At 55.2% G+C, this 20,679-nt stretch overlaps 1 protein-coding gene across 3 annotated transcripts; it reads left to right on the top strand.

The window, feature by feature from the left end:
* The first annotated feature begins 2 nt into the window (after positions 1–2).
* Positions 3–18,861, top strand: GTSE1 (G2 and S-phase expressed 1). Of its 3 annotated transcripts, XM_006934172.4 has the most exons (12): positions 3–157; positions 399–504; positions 6,521–6,578; positions 6,682–7,285; positions 9,267–9,437; positions 10,200–10,326; positions 11,895–12,275; positions 15,147–15,219; positions 15,994–16,233; positions 17,173–17,377; positions 17,808–18,020; positions 18,447–18,861. In XM_006934172.4, exons 2-12 carry the CDS (start codon positions 483–485, stop codon positions 18,528–18,530), a joined length of 2,178 nt encoding a protein of 725 aa, XP_006934234.2. In that variant the 5' UTR covers positions 3–157; positions 399–482; the 3' UTR covers positions 18,531–18,861. The 3 variants fall into 3 exon arrangements, with proteins under 3 accessions (XP_006934234.2, XP_044918458.1, XP_044918459.1); XM_045062523.1 differs by lacking the exon at positions 9,267–9,437; XM_045062524.1 differs by lacking the exon at positions 11,895–12,275 and having other exon boundaries at positions 4–157.
* The last annotated feature ends 1,818 nt before the right edge of the window (positions 18,862–20,679 follow it).

Raw genomic sequence — 20,679 nt, forward strand, 5'->3', positions numbered from 1 at the left:
GCCCGCCCCAGCCCCGGCCGCGGCCCCCAGGATGCACCGGGCGCGGCGACGCTGCGCAGCCCGTTCAAACCGGCCAATCGGCAGCCCGCGCTGCGCTCGCCGCGCCGCGTTTAAATTCCGGGCGGAGGTGCGGTCGCCAGGCGTCGCCGCCGCTCGGGTGAGGGGCGGGGTGGCTCGGGCTGCGGGGTCCCTTCGCGCGTTCGGTCGGGGCTGCCGGGGTCTCCCCCCCTCCCCCACCGGTCCGGCCCCCGGCCGCGGTGTGCCGGCCCGATCGGGCCCCCGGAGCTCCCGGCCTGGGGGCGCTCGGCCGCTGGAAGGGGGCGGAGGGGTCGGGGGTGGGGGTGGGGGCGTCCTGGGCCTTGACACCGGCTCACCTGCCGGCCCCGCCCTTCCCGCAGTGACTTCCTGACAGCCCTCGCCGTGAAAGGAGGACACGCTTGGCGACCGACGCGCCTTCAGCCAGCCAGTCTCGAGAGGCAGGGATGGAGGTTCCCAAGAAGGATGGTATGTCCTTGTGGCCGCAGCGCCGCCGTGCAGGGAGCTCAGTGAGGATGCAGGTGGCGTTCATGCTTCTGTGAGGACGTAGTCCTTGGTTTATTCAGTGCTCACCCTGTGCTCTGTGCCCGTGCGGCTCACGATCCCTGTGTTCAGGGGGTTTGCATCCTTCCGGCTTCCTTCATTCCGTTTTCTGCATCCCGCACCGCACCCCGCCCCCCCCCCTCCCCAACACGGCTTTAGATTCCCATCGTGGTAGCAGGATCCTTTCCAGTTTTACTCGCTGTGTACACCCAGTGCGGAGAACACTGCCTGGCACTTCGCAGGAACTCACACACTTGTGGGAGGGAGTTCGATGCGTTCTTTCCGCGTCTGTCGCCGGTTTCTGTTTGCCAAGGTGTGTTCAGAATCCTGGCGGCTTTTCCTCTCGCTCTGTCCCTGTCTGGTTTGAGCATCCCGGCGAGAATCCAGCCTCGCAGAATGAGGGAAGGGCCGCACCCGCCTTCTCTCTTAAAGCCTGTCGACATCCCCTATCCTTTGTTCCTCACGCACCCCTGTGCGGCAGGCAGACGGGGTACCCGGATAACTTCCGCTTTCCTGAAACCGTGCTAGAGACTTTGCCCATCTCCTCACTTCTTCATTGTCTAGAAGGGGATCTGCCGCTGCACCCCCTTCTCCTCCCTTTCAGATACCAGTCCCTTCCTTGTGCATGTAGAATCCTCATTGCCGCCTCTGAGGACACCCCTCGTGTCACCCTCCCTCCGTGGCCTCACCTTGTGCCTGTCCATTCATTCGCTCCTGCTTGTCATTGACACGCAAATACGTTCTGTTCTGTCTCCATATCCTCCACTCTGGGAGCCCGCCTTCCAGAGCTTTCTCTATTTGTTCTGCGATTTTCCCGGGTTCCTCGACCAACCCCTCGGTCCTCACCACTCTGTTCAAGCTGCTTTCATCAGTCACAACATACATGTTGCCAAACCTGTTATCACTTTTCTGTTCTTGTTTAATCAACCTCTCAATGACATCTGACCTCTCCTTCTGGAAACTTCCCTCTCACCTGGCTTCCAAGGCAGCCTTGGTTTTCCTTCCACCTCTCTGGTTGGTTTATCCATCACTCTGCAGCCTCCTCTTCCTCCACTGTCTTTTGAAGCTAATCTTACCCAGGACGAGGTCTCTGGGGTCTCTTTGTATCCATACCCCAGGGCTCTCGGACATTCCCATGGCTTTAAACCCCATCTGCAGGGCGTGTGGCTGGCTCAGTCTGTTAAGTGTCCAACTCTTGATTTCGGTTCAGGTCCTGATCTCACCGTCTCGTGGGTTGAAGCCCCGTGTTGGGCTCTGTCTGCCCCTCCCCTGCTTGGGCTGTCTCTGTCTCTCTCAAAATAAATAATAAGTAAACTTAGAAAAGCCATCTCCTTTCTAGTGGTGCCGCATTTTGTCTTGAGCGCAGCCTCTCCTCCGAGCTCTGGGCTATATATCCACCCACCTGTTTGGCATCTTCCCCTGTCCTGCACTTCATACTCAGTGTGCCCCCATCTCCCCGCTCTTGGGCTGCTCTCTGTCCTCTCATGGAAGGGAACGGCTCCTCCATATACTTAGCTAAGTTGTGAAGGGGCCGTGCTCATTCAATCATCATTTACTGCGACTTCCACCTTCCGAACAGATTTTGGATCCACCTCCCTCTTTCCAACCCCACCCGGAGGCCGCCACCGTGTGCCTCTCAGCCACATTAACTCACTTCCACCCACTCGGACATTTTGCACTTTGGCCAATGCGTGATTTCAGGAGACACGGCCTGCTTCTCTCATCCACTCTACACAGCAGCCAGGGTAACCTTTTGAAAACACAAGGTAGATCGTAACTCTTCCGCTTAAAACCTCCAGTAGCTTCCTGTCGCGCTTTGGATAAAACAGGAGCTCCTTGCCTGGGCTTGCAAACCCTCCAGGATCTGACCCTGCCCGTTGCCACCTCCTGCAGCCTCCCCCTCAGCCACCCAGCCGCCCCTCCAAAGGCCATCGATGTCTTTGGTCTGCTTGATCTTCCGGAGCTAATCTGTGCAAGAGGAAACCAGTATGTGTATATGTTGTTGGCTGACTGCCCTCCTTTTCTTCTTAAAAATTTTTTTTTTAATATTTATTTACTTTTGGGAGAGAGAGAGAAACAGAACACGAATGGAGGAGGGGCAGAGAGAGAGGGAGACACAATTTGAAGCAGGCTGTCAGCCCAGAGCCCGACGCAGGGCTCGAACCCATGAGCCGTGAGATCATGACCCGAGCCGAGGTCTGACACTCAACTGACTGAGCCACCCAGGCTCCCCCGAGTGTCCTCTTTTTCTAGCAGATGGGGCCCTGTGCTGCGTCCTGGTTTGGGCACCTCATTTATCTTGATGCTTTTTGTAAGTCAACACAGGGCTCCTGTTCTCTTTTGTGTCTCTGGTGGCCATCTTTGGGGGGGGGGGGTAGGTTGGGTGCTATAATTTCTCCCATCTGCTGTGGGTGATCAGTTTGTGTCCGGTGTCTTGCTTTTTCAAAGGCTGCTGCGGCAAATTGCGCCGTGACTGCCCGTGACATGTACTCCCACAAGTCTGCTTGCTGGGCCGGGGGACACCTGCGCTTTGTAGGTGCTGCCGGGTGACTCAGGAGGGCCGTGCCAAGTGACACCTTCCCCAGCAGTCTGGGAATTGGTCTCTCCCCCGCAGCCTTGCCCGCATGGCACCAGACTTTTTGATCTTTGACAATCTGATAGGGGAGAAGTGGAATCTCAGGGTTATTTTTGTTTTGTGTCATTTCATCAGTTATTTTCTCTGCTCTTATCCTTCGTCAGTTCTTCTGTTACTGTTTGTTTTCTTAGCAGTCTGTAGGCACTGCTCCTAGATGAGCCCTTTGTGATGTGAGCTGCAAATACTTTTTCCCTGCTTATTGTTTCTTTGTCTTTGCTCATGGTGATCTCTGCCGTGCAGAGTTTTAAAATTGTTATTTATACATTGTACTGTCAGTCTTTTATAGCTTCCACTTTGGTGTCATAGTTAGACCTCCTCACTCCAGGTTATAACATAATTTCCCCGTGGGTTCTTCTTATTCCTTTTATATGTATTTTCCTCTAAGGGAAAATACCGTTTATCGAATACTCTGTCTTCCCGTTTTATTTCGCAGGCTACTTTTATCATATACTGAGTTTTCTTGATGTGAATCTTACGTGTTTCCTGCTAGGTTTGTGTATCTGCATTTTGTGGGGTTTGCTGCTAACGTAGGTCTTTGTGATGAGGACTTGTCTTCCATCGTGTCTTCTAACCGTTCTTGGTAGGTGTGAACACCGTAGGTGGCTGTGTGATGATTTTGTCCTCAGCCACCTGGTTGCATCCTTTCACTACTCATGACAGTATTCATGCGATTTTTGGTGTCTATAATCTTAGCACCTGTGCACCATGGTATTTTTGCCTCCAGGTTCTTTCCCTTGTCTGTGCCAGTTAGTGTATCCAGATCTGTGTCAGGAATTGTGACAGCAGACATCATCTCCAAGTGCCCAGCTTTCACGGAGTTTCCTCTTTGGACTTCCATTATCCCTCATGCTGACTTGCGGGTTGATTTACATAGAGATGGTGGTTTCTGGTGCTGTTTATTAGTATTTCCACTTTTTTCTTTTTTCCCCCTTTCTATTTTTTTTTTTTTTCCCTTCCTCCTGGGTACATGATAGAAATGTACCTGCCCACCTGCTTGAGGCAGGATTCAGCTCAGGGGACGGGAAAGGCGGCCAGTGAAATGGGAGTGTGGTTTGTGTATGTGTTACTTCTGGGCCGTCGAGAACTGATATGGGATTTGCTCTTTCCCTTTTCTTCCGCACCAACACCAGGCTCCCCAGGCTCCTGGGTTGTGCAGAGAGGAGGGCGGAGAGCAGGGCCCAAGCCCAGCAGAATTAGAGGCTGAGTGAGAGACTTGGGGGTTGTCATATCGGCGCGGGTTAACCTGTCCTGACTGATCACACATGTACGCTCCTGACTTCAGAAGGGGCGCTTCTGACGGGATCCCATTAAACCCCAGTTTGGCTTTGGGCTCTAGGTGGATGCTTCCTTGTATGGCAACATGTATCTGTCGGGTACCCATTACTTTTTAGGAAGGGCTTTTAAAGTCAACAAAGTTCGTTGCAGTTTTTCACGTGTCTTGTCAGCATAGATGGCTGTGACCTAAGGCTTTCCTTTCAGATCCAGTAAGAGAACAATTATGTTACTGGGTTGTGTAAAGTTAAGCCATCCTGAAGTCCTGAAACGAACTTCACTTAGTCACGATCTATTCTTCTTTTATTTAAAAAAAAAAGTTTTTTAATGTTTTTATTTATTTTTGAGAGAGAGAGAATGAGACTGAGCACGAGCAGGGGAGGGGCAGAGAGAGAGGGAGACACAGAATCCAAAGCAGGATCCAGGCTCCGAGCTGTCAGCACAGAGCCCGACGTGGGGCTTGAACTCATGGACCGCGAGATCACGACCTGAGCCGAAGTCGGCCGCTTAACCGACGGAGCCACCCAGGCACCCCTATTCTTCTTCTTTTAATGTGTTGGTGGATTCTGTTACCTAATATTCCTATTTAGGATTTTTATGTTAGGAACCTGGTCCGTAGCTTTCCTTCTGAGCTAACTTTAGAGGTTTTTGGTATGGTCTTGCTTGCTTCGTAGTGAGTTGCAAGGTCCTTTTTTCTATCCTGTGGAGCAATATAAATAGTTCTGGAATGATCCATTCTTGAAAGACATGACAGAATTTCCTGTGAAACCATCGTGGACTTGGGCTCTTTTGGGGAGAAGAGCCCTTGAATAAGTCTGTGCAGTTATTTCGTGGTCATTGAACCGTTAAGATCTTTTCCTTTTCTTCTGGAGTCCGTTTTAGAAATAAATCAATGTAAGCAATTTAAATACAAAAAATAAACCCCGTTTTCTAGAAAATTATCCATTTCAGCCAGGCTCTTAGGCTTATGTGCCTGGAATTGAGCAGACTAGCTTGTGAGTCTTTTCGGTTCCTCTCTCTGCTCGTTCCCTTTTACTTCTTTTGTGCGTTTTTGTGCTTTCTACCCTTCCCTTGATTGGGTAATTAAGAAAAATTGGTGTGACTAGCGAGGGTCTAATGAGGGTATTAGTATATGTTACATCTTTATGGTTTTAATAAGCGTGCTGCATCATTTACGAGGGTCAAAGAAGATGTGATTTGTGAAAGCGCTGTATCAACTTTACGTGGTGGAAATACCCGTTCAGCACGTTTCGATAATTCTTTGCCAAGTGTCGAGGCCCCTTGCTGGACATGAGGGAGTTTGGGAGAGTGGTGGCCATTTGCTGTCTTGGGGGAGCTTACGGTCTCGTTGGGGCCCCGGAAGAGTGAAGGGACATCTGCAGCAGGGCTAGTGTGGTGACAGAGGTCAGGTCAAGGTGATGCAGGGGTGGGGGGAGCTGAGGGGGGGAGAAGTTGCTTGGGAGCTGGAGGTTTGGTGGAGGGAGCAGGCTTATTAGACCGGGCCTATGGAGGTACTACGGGGGATACAGAGTGCAGTTTCTTCTGGGGCGAGTTGGGCTCTAGAAGCGAAGGGAGTCAGCAAATACGAATGGAGTGGTGACTGCACATGCGAATGATAGTGAATTTGATTTTGAAAGAGCAGTAGGCATTCTATGGCTTGTAAGCCAGGAATTTAATTCTAGGGAACCTGAAGCAGGTGGTCTTTTGAAAATGCTCTAACCTGAAAATGACTTACCTAGTCTAGAAAAAACTAGTTCAATGACTTGGTGAATGCATTTTAGATTATACCTTAAAGATAAGGACTTAGACTTTTGGGGCAGCTCAGCAAACACACAACGGCTGATGCTATTTTAAAAAGAAAACAAAAAAAACAAGATAACCTTGAGCCCTCTGTGATGAGGTGACTGTTAAAATCATGATAAGGTACACTTTGGGGAGTGAAACGTTGTCATTGTTTTTATAGCTGTAGAGACTGGTAATGTTTTCTCTCTATCAACCCCAGCCCTCAGATAACACGGGACTTTCCCCCCACAGACATTCTTCTCCTGGCCGATGAAAAGTTTGACTTCGATCTTTCACTGTCTTCTTCAAGGTAAACGGATGAGTTTTCTTCCCTTGCCTTGGGCTTAACCGCATTCGGTAAGGTCTTTCATTTAACTGCCAGTGTCCTTAATGATCCTTTTATTTTAAAACAGTGCAAATGAAGATGATGAAGTCTTCTTTGGACCCGTGGGGCATAAAGAAAGATGTGTCGCTGCCAGCTTAGAGTTAAATCACCACGTTCCCGAAGAACCGCTTCTGCCAGGCTCGGAAGGTCACTTCACCTGGAGCCCTCTCACTGGGGAGAAGTTTGTGGAAGTGTACACGGAGGCTCACTTGCTGGCCTTCCAGATCGAAAGCAAAAGCAAAAACAAGGCAGCCCAAGCGGCCAGGCCCGAAGACCTTTGGAGCCAGAGCGTGGAGAGATTTATCCAGGAGTCGAAATTAAAAATAAACCTGTTTGAGAAAGAAATGGAAATGAGGAAGAGCCCCAGGTCACTGAAGAGGGAGACATATTACCTGTCGGACAGCCCCTTGAGGGCACCGCTGAGCCAGACCCCCTTGGGGGCAGCTTCTGCCCGGGCCGGCCAAGCCCAGACGCAGGGACCGCTGCACTCGCCTCGCTCTTCCTTGCCGGTGGAACCCGGTGCTGCTCCCCCTCCAGACCAGGCAGGGCCTCAGAAAAAGGTCATCAGCCAGTTGGTACGGCCCCGAGCTTCGTCTGTGAGAGGGAAAACCATTCATGCGGCCGCGGAGCAGGTAGACACGTTCACGTGCCAGGACATGCGTGTGCGGGACTAGGTGCTCCCTTGCGTTTTAGCCCTCGCGGTTTATGGCCCTAACGGAAACCGTTGTGGGGAGAAGCTTGGAAACGTAGCCGGGCTGAGGGCTGGGAAGCATAGGAACCGCAAGTCCACAGGGGGCAGGAGCGGCACGGGGAGCTGGGTTTGGGGTGCATGTGGACGCAGGCGCGGCTGCCTTCCTCCTGGGATGACTTAAAAACATCCCTTCCTAGATGCTGCAACTTCGGATATCCTGCTCATTAGGGGTTTCTTCTGCATTAACAAGCAGCTTCCAACAGTTCCCCTCCCTGAACCGGATTTTGTGGAGACTGCTCTCCTCCCAGGAATTAAATGGATGAGCCGTCCTGGGCAGTGGCAGTGGCCGGGCGGGTCTTTGGGGTGCGGTTAGCCCCTGCGGTTTGTAGGGCGGAGCGCTAGGGCAGGAGAAAGGGAGGGTCACACCACGGCTGCTTCCGGGCCTCGCCGACCCGGCCTCACTCAGGGGAGGAAGTTATGCTTCGAGGAGAGGCAGCAGGTTGGAGCCCGCCGAGCACTGCTTCTCAGCTCTGCTCCTAACCGGGGCCCCGGGCCTCAGCTCTCTGAGCTGGTTACGGAGATGCTGTGTGGGGTCATGAGCAAGTCTGGGTCCGTGCAAAACAGCTAGTGAGGGCCAGGGAGCGCCTTCCCTCTTCAAGCACATCTCCCGAACCGCGCGACTCCCTGCGCTCAGGACCCAGAACTGATCCGAGCTAAAGGCGCTTGTGCCGCACTGGAGCCTGGACGGAGGAGGCGTGCTGGCCATCGCTTCCCCTAAGGAGCTGGGCCGTCGTTCCTTTAATCACACGAACTCCTCCTGCCGGAGCCCGTTTGGATGTCCATTTCCAAAGTGAGGTCTCCAGAACAAGAGGGACACGGGTCTTCTATGTAATATGTGGACCCGCGCACGGATTTCTGTGTGTAACACGTGGGCTGGACTCAGGCAATAAAGAAATGCCATATTAGTACATAGTAGAACATGGATGACCCTTGAAGACCTGCCTAGTGAAAGCAGCCGGACGCCAAAGGTCACCTGCTGTACGACCCTGTTGGCATGAGGGACCACGATGGGCGAATTGTATTGAGGGGGGTAGGTTAGCCAGTGTGCAGGCGGGGAGGTTGAGGGAGTAGGGGGGCGGGGGCACCTGCTAATGGCTAGCAGTTTCCTTCAGGGACAACAAGTATGGTCTAAGATTATACTGACGCTGGCCTTACAGCACTGTGAACGTGCAGAAACCACTGACAACGCACACTTTCAGATGGCGAACTTACGTCCATGAGGTAGATCTCACGTTTTAAAATGCTGTGAAGGAAAAAGAAAGTGATTGTTTCGTTGCTCTGACCTTATGAGCTGCTGCCGCTTCTCATTAGCGCTCCTTGTTACGAGGGGTTATTTTTATCCGCAGGGGTCAGTGCCAGGAATGCCCTTGCGTCTAAATATGTCAGAAATGTATTCTTTGTTTGACTCTGCTCTCCAAAGAAAAATGGCTCTCAGTACTCTTCCGAGAAGATTCGTTGCCACTGAGCTGCCTCTCGGGGAGAGGAAATGACCTTTTAATGAGTGATTCCTTTCCATACAGCATTTAAGAGTTTTTGTCACTAGAGTCACTTTCCTCATCATCTTTAAATAAGAATCCTGATCGAGGAAAAGCTTTAGGGGATCTCTCTCCTGCAACGATCTTAGTATTATTTTGCTGTTTTTAATGAGGAAGCAAACGCCATCGTCATTTCTGCCCGTGGTAATTTGGCAGAGGAAGCCAGTTGCCGTGTCCGCTTCCATCCCTTCCATCCAGCGGGTGAACTGAGCACGTACAGCACTGGGAAGATAGACGGTGCTGCTGGTGCTCGAAATTGACGCCTTGGTGCATCTGCGCGTTGTTCAAGGCCAGACAGTGCTCTCAATTCAAATTGCAATTTTTCAGCCTATGAAAAGGACACCAGCTAGCCCTTCCGGCGTGAGAAACCTAAATGAGAAGGAATCCCGCGGGGCCGTGCCCCCTGACAAATCCAGTGCTGCCCGGGAGGGCGCCAGCTTGCCGGCCGGGGGCAGCCACTTGGTCCAAGGCAAGCGATCGCTCCCTGTCCTGAGCAAGGTGGGTCTGCCGGGGCTGTGGGTGGGTGTGGCCTGTGAGCAAGGAGAATAAAGGGGCGGCTTTGGGTATCATTGTGTGTCTTTGACTGAAGTCAAGTTTAGGAAGGTTGAAACTGGGACCCGTGAGAGGCAGCTTGCTGTAATGCAGAGAACACGGCCTGGCGTGCGCGGGGGGCTCCGTGGACTGAGAAAAGTCCGCCTCTCCGAGCCTGTGTGTGTCTGCGCGGCTCCGGCTGCCCTCAGACGACATGGGACGTCCGTGCTTGGAAACCGCAGCTCACAGGCCTGGAGACGAGCGCCCGCAGCTTTGTAGTTAAACGGTGCTGCATGTGAGAACCGCTGATGTACTCGCCAGAAGCTGGGCCCCAGCTACAGACTCCGGGGGCAGGGTCAGAGGAGTCCCCCACGTTTCTCACTCATGCAGGGCTTTGAAGACCGCGCTTGAGAAGTACTGCTTGGCCTTTTCTTTACACTTAAGATGATGATTACTCAATTATTAAAAATTATTTTAGGGGGGGCGCCTGGGTGGCTCAGGTCATGATCTCATGGTTCAGGAGTCGGAGCCCTGCTGTCAGCGAGGAGCCCGCTTCAGATCTTCTGTCTCCCTCTCACTCTGCTCCTCCCCTGCTCACTTTCTCTCTCTCTCTCTCTCTCTCAAAAATAAACATTAAAAAAAATATTTTTAAACCCAATTTTTGCATAAAACAGTAATGGGTAGATAACAAAATCTTCGATGACTCTGTTTTTTAATGTTTTGTTTCAGTTGGGGCCGAAGAGGACCCTGTTAAAACCAAGTGGGTGTGCTGGCGGTCTTTCAAGGAAGTCGTCTTCCTCGGGGTCTGTTTCTGGTGGGATTTCCAGTGTGTGTGCTTCTCCGGCCACCTGCGGAGGTAAGCCAGCCAGTGTCTCCTGCCCAGACCCGCCCGCGTCTCGAGAGGCAAGGCCTTGAATGCTATCCGACCCACTGAGACTGTTTTCACAGAACCACGTAGACTCAGCAGAAGGTTCTGGAGGGTTTGCTGCGGTCTGGGCCCCCTGCCCTCCAGGGTTTCTTCTCTGAGAAGGGGCACGCTCAGGCCAGGGGTTTTAGGGCAGGGTGGTTCCAGCCGTCCCAAAGCTGGTGGACGCTCCACGTGCCCGCGACACACGAGGACGCTGAGACCAGCCCACTGACATGTAATCACACAGGTTTTAAAAATAGGACTGTTGCAGATAACATAGGGCACGTGGCCCTTGTAAGTGCCTGTGCCTCTTTAAACCCCGACCCAAACCCGCCTCTGCACGGTGGTAACCTTCGCAAGCCAAGGGCGCCATCTGGTGGTAAAGGGGAGAAGCCCTCGTGACCTGTGGGGGGAAGCCTTGGATTCCCTTCAGGACTCCGCCCTCTTCCACGCGTATTTGCGGTGCAGACCTGTGCGCGTTTTGTCAAACCGCAAAGCGTGAGCTCCGGAGTTAGGCCGACGTGATCTGGAGCCCCCGCTGCCAGGTGGCGGCCAAGAGAACTCCAGTTGTTCCCGGAACCGGACACACCGCAGGACAGAGCCTCCCCGGACGCGCTCTTCCGGGCATCAGAAGGAGCGCGTGGCCCGCGTTCGGGGAAAGGAAGTTCTGTCTCGTCGGAGGTTGTGAGGCCTGAGTGGCCGTGGCGGTGCGGGGCGTCGGCACTGTTTTCCCTCGGGGGGCCTGCGTTCCTACCCGCCAAAGGTTGAGACGGACATGAAACGGGCCTGAGTGTGGGTCTTTGTGCGTGGTACACACTGGGAGGCTGGGTCAGACAGGACCGGGGGGGGGGGGGGGGGGGGGGGGGCGGGAGCACCATAAAGCCGTTACGCACTGAACAAAAAGCGCTATGGCATCAGCCGTTCTCTTCGGGGCCTTCTTTGGGATCTCGCCAGCCTGCCTTCTGCACGGGGCATATTGGCACCTGAGGACCTCATTCGCCGTCCTTCCGTTTTAAATGGCGCTCGTGATGGCCATGACCCAGCCTCCCTGGGACTCGAAGGAGCCCACCAGTGACGAATGCGCCTCCTCTCGCCCTTCCCTCCCTCCCTGCCCAGAGGCGCGGCTGGACCGCCCGCTCGTGTCTGCTCAGCCAGCGTAGATGTCTGCTGTTGACACAGTCGGTGGAGGGGGAGAGTTCGAATTTACGTACGCTTACGTGCGTCCTGGTAATTGCGTCTAGAGTTAGTACCTTACAACGCACTCCGCTGAGCCATGAGCGACCCAGCTTGTCCTGTTTGAGGATGTTACCTGACGGGTGTATGGAATATTGCTCACAGGTCCTGTGTTTCTCTTACATGGAGATCGTGACGATAGAAATACATTTCCTTCACTTGAAAACATTTTCAGGTAGATACGGGTGAAGACAGCGTACCTCGTATGTGTTTGTCAAGTAACTTCATAATTTAAAAGTGACCCAGGCCTCGGCCATAACCAGACGTCGTGTCTCCTCTTCCAGCTAAATCAAGTGAACCTGCACGTTTTCCTGCGAACAGTTCCCCGCCTGGGTCATGCACCAGCCAGTCAGGCAGAGTGGGACCTGCTGTGTCCCGGCAGTCCCTGCAGGGAGGCCCTGGGGGTGCGTCCTGCAGAAGGAGTAAATGGACCTCGGCTGCGGAGGTGACAAGGGAGCCGGCCAAGGCGCTCACCCCCGCGGCTGTCACCCAAGCCCGGACTCTGGAACGGGGAGGCCCGGGGCTGAGCTCTCATTCCAGCTGGTCGCCGCCGTCTCCGTTGAATACGGCCGGGAGTGCGAGAGGGCGTGATTCCCGGCTACCCTGCAGGACAAAGGCGATGCCCACCCCAACAAGTCACTTTAAGATCCCCAAGTTTTCTACTGGTGAGGAATGGAGCAATTTCTGCATGTTTTTCTTAGTTTTTTTTTTTTTTTTTAACATCCATTTTTTTGAGAGAGAGAATGCCCACAAGCAGGGGAGGGGCAGAGAGAGAGGGAGACACGGGGTCCAAAGCAGGTTCCTGGCCTTGAGCGGTCAGCACAGAGCCCGACGCGGGGCTCGAACCCATGAACTGTGAGATCATGACCTGCACCGAAGTCAGACGCTTAACCGACTGAGCCACCCAGGCGCCCCTATTAAAGCACCTTGAATATGTTGTCCTAGCAACTTCTAGCTTGCATCATTTTGGACGAGCACTCAGTGGAGTCCCCATCCCGCATTCTTCCCTCTGTCACATCACTGCTCCCAGGCTGCTCTTAGGAGCTCCTGTCTACTGTTAATTTCAGCATTTTGATTATTACGAATTTTGAAGTGGCTTTTTTGGAGTTTATCCTTCTTGGGGGTTCCTGAGCTGCTTTGATCTGTGGGTTGATGTTTCCAATTCATTCTGGAAAAAACACTTGGCTCTTATTTCTTCAGATTCTGTTTGCTTGCTGCCCCTAGTTACAGGGACCCTAATCACACGTGTCTAGACCTCTCAATGTGGCTTGTAGGTCATGGAGGCCCGGGGTTTCCCCCTTTTCTTGTGTTTCAGTTTTGACATCTGTAACGTCCTGTCTTCACGCTTACCTGTCTTTCTCTGCGGCGCGTCTAATCCGTGGTTACGCCCATTCAGTTCATTTTTCTTTTTTGACATTGTAATTTCCCCATCTTTGTCCTTATGGTGTTTATTTAAATTCTTGAACATATTTATGACAGTTGATTTACATTGTTTCTTCTAATGCCACCTTCCTGGTCATTTGGGGGTCTGTTTCTAGTGACTGACTTTTTTGCTGATTATGACCACATTTTCCTGCCTCTTCATGTGTAACCATTGTTTACAGTATAGGTTTAAAATCTTGGAAGATCTGCATTTTGTTGCCTTGCTTTAAGGAGTAGAACCTTGCTTTGGCAGGCATTTCAATCGCAGGTCGACTTGAGCCTTTTGAGGATTGTTTTAAAGCTTCGATGGGGCAGGTCTCGAGTGGCCTATACCCTCGGGAACAGGCGGCCTTGCTGCTGACTTGTGCTTGCCCGGTCCCTGCCAGACGTGCTGCGTGTTCCCGAGGTCCCTGCTGTGGCGGGTGGGACGCGGGCAGTTTTCAGCCCTGTGCGAACGGTGGCCGTTGTTCCCAGTGGCTGTCCTCACCTTGGCCTTTCGGAGTCTCCCTCTGCACGCGTGTGTTTCCTCCGTGTGCAAGGACCCGGGCTGCCTCCCTGACTGGCTGTGAGTGGCACCGGTGTGGTATCTGGAGGGTGGCAGGTGGCAGGTGCTCGGTTGAGGCAGATGAATCTAAGAAATCCGCGTAACGTGGGAGGTCGTGCAGAGCTGCCTTAAGGGAGAGGGTCCCTGTAGCTTCACTCAAGTAGAGGTGCTTGTCTCTTGAAGTCTCCAGCACTGCCGGCCGGTACAGGTGGCCTTTAATGCCCCGAAGCCTTTTGAGGACCCAGGCCGCCTCTCTCGTTTTGCCGTGACCGGTGTCTCTTCTTCATCCTCTAAGGCGGCTGCTGCAGCCCCACCTTCCGCCCCGTCAGCTGCGAGGGTGGGCCGGGCGAAGGGGACCACACCCCTACCTTGCGAGAGCGCTTACGGAAGTTGTGTGTGCCCCTCTCTGTCCCCTCGCTCAGGCCTCCGTCATGTGACCGTGCTTCCCTGCCAGGGGTGCTAAGACGTGCTGTCTTCTCGCCCCGCTCAGGTTCCTTCCTGAGAAGAAGAGGGCGGATACTGATCAAACACTGCCAAGTCAGTGACGAGGGGAAGGGTCATGAGAGGTGGGGACTGAGGCAGCCGGGGGCCAGTGCAGGTGCTAAGGAAGAGGGTTTTAGGCGGGGAGTCCTGGCCTCCAGCAGATCCCTCCCCTGAGTGATGAACAGGCCCTCGTGGGCAAGAATGGAAGCTGGGAGGGCTCCGTGGCAGCCCGGCCGTGAGGTGGACAGGAGACCATGGGGGGAGGGGAGCTCGTGGCGGCGTGGGAGGGGACTCGGGAGTGACCCGGAGGCCTCCGCGGGGCGCCCGGGTGTTGCCTCCCACGCCCAGGGGCCCAGGGGAGGGCTGGAGGAACGGCAGCCCCGGGTAGAGCCCACTCGCCCGGTTTGCACCTGTTGAGCGCGAGGTGCCACAGTTCGGGGCTGTGCTGAGGGCCGTGCCGAGCAGGTGGTTGAAGGTGTGGGTTCGGGCCCCGTGGGAGCGGTCACCCCTGGAGATAAGATTGAGGTTTCCATGGCAGGGAGCTCAGCGTGTTGGCTGAAAGCGGTTCTTCGGAGCGTCCACGGCACGGGGCGCACCGAGTGTGCTTGGCGGCGTCGGCTGCCTTTCTTCCCGGGTGCCCGAAGCCACGGCGTGCCTCTGGCTGCCTTTCCTCCAACCACACGGTCATCTGCCGGTCTCGCCGACTTGGACCGGTCCCAGTGCCCCTCGGCTGCTACCCTCTGCTGCCCGTGCCCCTGATGATGCCTCACGCGCCTCTGAAATCGGTTTCTCTTTTCTTCACGGTGTCAGGGACAGGGCTGTCCATGAACACCGTTCATGATTCACCCTGGGCCAAACTGTTCTCATAAACTCAGTGCCGGAGAGGCCACGGGGAGCCCCACGCCGTTAGAACACGCGGCCCTGCGACCGTGGCAGCGGGCTCCCTCCGTGGCCGCGAGCACCCTTGTGGTCGCGACACCAGCTGTCCTGGTAGAGCAGACACGGGGACAGTAGGGACAGGGCCCTGCGGTGGGTTTGTCACTTGATCCACGTTTGACTGACGGGACACACTTCCTCTCTTGCTCAGGTGAGCCTGCAGACAGTGCAATGCCAAAGTCCTGTCGGGCACAGAGGCCGTATTCCTGCACATCAGTGGGAAGGTGAGGAGTTGTCCACTTCCTTTGATTTTATTTTTTTTAATGTTTATTTTTGAGAGAGGGAGAGAGAGAGACAGAGTGCAAGCAGGGGAGGGGCAGAGAGAGAGGGAGACACAGAATCCGAAGCAGGCTCCGGGCTCTGAGCTGTCAGCACAGAGCCCAACCCGGGGCTCGAACCCGCGAACCGTGAGACCATGACCTGAGCCGAAGTCGGACGCTCAACCGACGGAGCCCCCGGCGACCCTCGACCTATTTAAAATAGTGGTTGACTCCACACAGACCGTCTTTATCAGTAACCGCAGAACAAATCAGCAGGAGGATTCACCGGCAGTTACAGCCACACGTGTCGCCAGATTGGAAAGCGGGACGTGTGAGAAATGAGCCGCGGGTGCCCGCATTCAGTCCTGTGCGCTCACGTGGGGTTCAGGTGACCCGAGCGCTGGAATGAACGAACTCGCAGTGACGGCTCCCTGTGTGCGTGTGAGCCCGGGCAGTCCCCGCCGTGGCTCTGGATTTCCTCGTGGAAATACCTACGCCGTCAGAAGTGATATTTTGCGGACCTCCCACGAGGTGCGTTCACATGCTCCGCCCGGAGACAGCAGGGTTTCCCAGGGTGCTGGCGGCGGCCCTGCCTCCCCAGAGCAGACCTCCAGCGGGCTTCGCGGGCCTGAGTCTCGTCTGTTGAAGTCACAGGACTTTATACCGCATTAGCATATCGGATGAATAGAATCTTCTTTTTGTTCACGCCTGCTGAAGACTCTCATTTTGTCTTTCCAGGGTAGTTGTCCACAGCACTCCCGCTGGACACTCATCCGGGCCGGCCTCACCAGGACATTTAAGCGGTATGACGACCCCTGTGAGTACGAGGCGTGGGTCAGCCTTGCCCACGCCCGCCAGCCGTCGGCTCTCCAGCCTTCCACGGGTGACCCCTAAAACCGTGCCCAGAGCTCTGGCTTCTCCCCTGTGCGTGTCTGCTCCGCGGCTTTCCTCTGAACTCCGGAAAAACTCTGCAGCGAGGTAAGAGGCAGAGGCGACGGCCACGGAAGCCTGTCGGTGGCTCCCTGAAGCGCGGGAGGGCACCTGCTTGCTCGGCCATCGTCGTTCCCACCCAGCGCACTGTCCCGACTGGGCCGAAGGGCTGGGCAAGCAGGGACGGCACCTGCCAATCACCCCGTCGCCGTGGGCCGTGGCCTCTCACCGGGGGGGGGGGGGGGGGGGGGGGGGGGGGGGGGAGGGCGTTTGGGCAGAAGACTCAGCAAGGTGCACCCACACCCGGGGTCTGGGGTCTGGTGTGGTCTTTGCAACCGGGCCCGCAGGACAGTCCCGTAGTCTTGGCCAGGGGTGACCACACTCAGGCTTCCTGAGAAACAGACTCTGCATTTGCTACCGCGTCCGTTCCACCTGCTTCTGCCGCCTCCCCTGCCCCCGTCCCCGTCGCTTTGCTCCAGCCCCGCCGCCCCTCCCCCACCGCGTGGCACACGGTCCTGTCCTGGCCGTCCTCTCCGTCTGGGATGCGCTGCCCCTCCACGGTTCAAGTCCACGTTCAGGGGCCAACCTCGGGGACCTTTCTGGAAAGTCCCGCCTCCCTACCCGGTCACTCTATTCCGTTTTCCTGCTTCATTTCCATCGGAGCGTTTCTCTCCTCTCTACCTGAACGCGGAGCAAGCGTGTCTCTGTCCACTTCGCGGACTGAAGGGAAGGGCGTAAAACAGGCCCGTGTGGGTAGCAGGCTGGTAAGCTTTTAGAGCCAAAGGACCTCCGAGACCATTCGGGCCTTTTATTTTTCTTCACGAGGAAGCCGAAGGTCAGAAAGGGACTCGAGCTGTCGCGGATGGAGCCGGAACCAAAGCCAGCACGCCCTGCCCCGTGTGACGCATCTCCGCCCGGAACAGAATCCTAGCCCGACGAGCCAGCACTTACGGTCCCTCACGGGGTCCGCCCTTTCTCTCCCCGCAGAGCCGCGCCGACCAGGGCGAGCAGGAGCGAGGCTGCCTCCAGGCGCGAGGACTCGTCGTCTGACGGGTCCTGTTCCCCCCCGTCGGCTGTGCCACAGGCACTTAACTTTTCTCCTGAAAAGAGCGACTTGGCTGTTCCAAAAAGCATCACTGCGGAAGGAGTGCCAGCTGCGGCCCGGCCACCCGAAGACACACGCCCTCGTGAGGTACCGTGTTCTCCGGGACCCTGGACTCTGCCCCCAAGCCGCGGGGTCACTCAGCACGGTGGTCCGCCGAGTTGCCTCTCTGGGACTTCATCTGTTGTCCCCGGGCCCCCAGGGCCAGAGAGTGGGAGTCAGGACCTCCAGCCTCTCCCCTCCTCCTGTGTTTGCCCAGAGGACGGGCAGTAGGAAGCAGAGTGACAGTGGGAGAGGCCGGTGGGAGCCCTAGGGTGGGCCATCGGCCAGAGGGCGGCAGACGGAGTTGGGGGGCCGTGTGGGGGTGGCCGAGGAGGAGAGAACTCCACCCATCAGTACGTGCAGCACACCACAGCCAGCTGTCCCCGCCAAAGGCCATCCTTCCTTGGGTTTCCTGTTTTCTCAACATGGTTGACCAAAAGGTGCCAGAATTGCCTTTAGATCTCGTGTTCTCGTCTAGGCGATTCTCGTGGATCTTAGACTGGAGCAACTTGCCATCACTCCGAAAGCTGAGGGCCCAGCCCTCGTCAGCCCCCCTCTTGTGGACCTGGGCGGTACTCCAGAAGCAAGCGTGGCTCCGGGCTCTGAAGGCAGACCTCTGATTGACCTGCTGATCAACACTCCGGACATGAACAGAACCACCGCGTCCAAGCCTCTCCACGAGGTGGCACAGGTGAGAAGTAGCAGGTGGTTCCGTGTGGGCTTTGGCCTCGGGTGGTCTCAGTTCTGGGTTTGTTCCTCCTCCCAGGGCACATCGCGGTGACCCTCGAGAGCAGCCCCTGAGGTCTCTAAAAGTGACACGTGTCGGGGTACCCTCCAGCGGTGGCATGAGCTTAGAATTCACCAAGTCCTGCTGCGGGATCCTGCCTGGGGGCCCAGGAGCTCTCTGAGGGCAGGGGTCCCATCACTGTCGCTCCAGGGTCCCCCAGGGCCCGATTTGTGAGGAGGGAGCACATGTGTGTCAAGAACTCAGAGTTCTTCCGTGTGGCATCTTCTCCTTCCGGCTTCTTAGACGTGCTAGCTGCACTTTCAGTGTGTCGGAGCCGCGGTGGAGGGGCCACGCGGCCGCGTCATTCACCCCGTCGCCTCTGTCTTGCAGCTGATAGACTTGACTTCTCCTCTGATCCAGCTGAGTCCCGAGGCTGACAAGGAAAATGTCGATTCGCCACTTCTCAAGTTCTGAGGAGAATAAAACCCTTCGCGTTTTACATTTCGTTAAAAGAACTGTCCTAAGGTGGTTTTCAACCCTTAGAAATAAATCTTGGGAGCAGTTGTTTCGTGGTTGTTGTTTACAACAACCCCAAGTAGAGGTCCCGGGCCTAGAGGGGATGTTGTGCAGTCGGCCCCGAGCTTACCGCTGCCCCACACGCTGGGCCGGAGGTGAAGAATTTTGTTTTGTGTCTTTTGCGTGTAAAAATGGCAAGTGACTATTTTTAAAATTAAGTTTGCATGAAAAGGTAAATATTCTAGGTTTAAATTAAATTGGAAAATAAATGAAAATGTATTAAAGCAGAGTTCGATTTTAAGGTTATCTTGATTTTTAAGCAGGTGTAACTATTTTAATCATTAATCAGTATGCCAGATTGATGTTAGTCAAACCGTTTCCACGAGCGATTTTATTTAGAAGCTCACTTATTTATTTTGAGAAAGAGTAAGCACGAGCATAGGAGGGGCAGAGAGAGAATCCCAGGCAGGTTCCGAGCTGCCAGCTGTGGGGCCTGATGTGGGGCTCGAACCCACGAACTGTGAGGTCACGGGCTGAGCCGAAGCCAAGAGTCAGATGCTCAACCGACTGAGCCACCTGGACACCCTTCCCCAAGTGATTTTCAGAATTGAGTATGAAGAAATACTGGTTTAGATGCAGACCCCAGGCCCCGCCGCCCCGGTCGGGGGCAGGATCAGCAGTCTGCACCTGCATGCAGACGCCCTGGGCGCGGGCCGTTCTAGGGAGGTGGCGGCCAGGACGGAGGGGGAGGTGAGAGAGGTAAGGAGCCACCTGTCTGAGGAGCGGACCCCTCGGCTGTGCTAAAGCTGGAGCCCTTGGCCGGAGGGCAGGAATAAACGGAGCTAAGGGCCACTGGGCAGCGTAGTCCCTGCCTAAAGCCGTTCTAGTATTTTCTGACGGCCAGCTAGCCTGCGAGCCACTGGTGTGTATAGAGACCTCACTTCTTGAGGAAATTTCTCAGTCTCGGTTCGGTGGCCTCACAGCACACAGCACTACGTGCACCTGCTTTTTGGGCTCCCACCTGGTGTTTCCTGCACGAGACCGGGGCTGAGTGGGGAGAGCCGGGGAGTGGGGGCTGTACTTTGAGCTTTCTCCGGTCAACACCGGGAACGGGAAGGTGACTCCTGTGGTGTCTGCAGAGGGGAAGCAGACGTCCCGAAGAGGATGGCTGCACCTGTGGGTAGAAGCTTTACGTACAAAGGCGGGGCTGCTCGGACGTGTGAGCGCCTCGCGCAGTCGTCTGAGTAGACCACGGTTAGACTCAGAGCAACTCACCTTGTTGTCTGAATCCCCCCCCCCCCCCCGGCTGGCGGGAGCAGGGAACCTGCAGGAAGCCCGGTGGCCCACTCCTCCGTGGCCCCGCGATTCACAGGGGAAAACCCCAAACCTGGAACTGAATCGATTCATTCCCATGTTGTTTTCTTAAAAGTTTTATTTATTTATTTTTAAGTAATCTCTACACGAACCCAAGGTCAAGAGTCGCACGCTCCACGGACTGAGCCGGCCCAGCGCCCCACGTATTCATGGAGATGAGGCAGGCCACGTGGCCCCGGGGATGCGGTGGGGGGCAAAGCTCAGGCTTCCCTGCCTAGTGGTGGGAGGGAGGTGCGTTGAACTCTTAGCTAATACACGGTTACCTAGTGGGGCTCTGGCCATCCCATCCAAACCCAGGGCGTGAGCTGGGCCCTCCGTCCTGGGCCCCTCCCCCCAGGCTGCCTCAGGAGCGGCCAGGCTCTTACTGGGGCCCAGGGGTGCCATCCAATCTGCAGGTGTCCTCAGGCAAGACAGAAGTAATAGGACTCTAATTCTCAAATGGGTGGGAGACGGCCCCCCAAAGGCACGTGTAGGATACGCAGCACCTCCTGGCAGAACGTCCCCCAGGCTCTCTTTTTCCTCCTAAGTGCACCACCCGAAGGGCTCAGTGTGGGAAAGGACACACTGGCCCTGGAGACAGGACCTTGGCTGCCACTAGAGGGCCACCCTCCTGGGTTTAAGAGGCCCAACTTCACCCGGTTTTTATATTTCATTAATTTTCTGGTGCGAGCCTCTGAAATCTAATCTTACATCGCTCTTAGCACATGGCACTTGAGAATTCATTGTCTTTCCT

The sequence above is a fragment of the Felis catus genome, chromosome B4 (assembly GCF_018350175.1).
Source record: "Felis catus isolate Fca126 chromosome B4, F.catus_Fca126_mat1.0, whole genome shotgun sequence".
Taxonomy (NCBI): Eukaryota; Metazoa; Chordata; class Mammalia; order Carnivora; family Felidae; genus Felis; species Felis catus.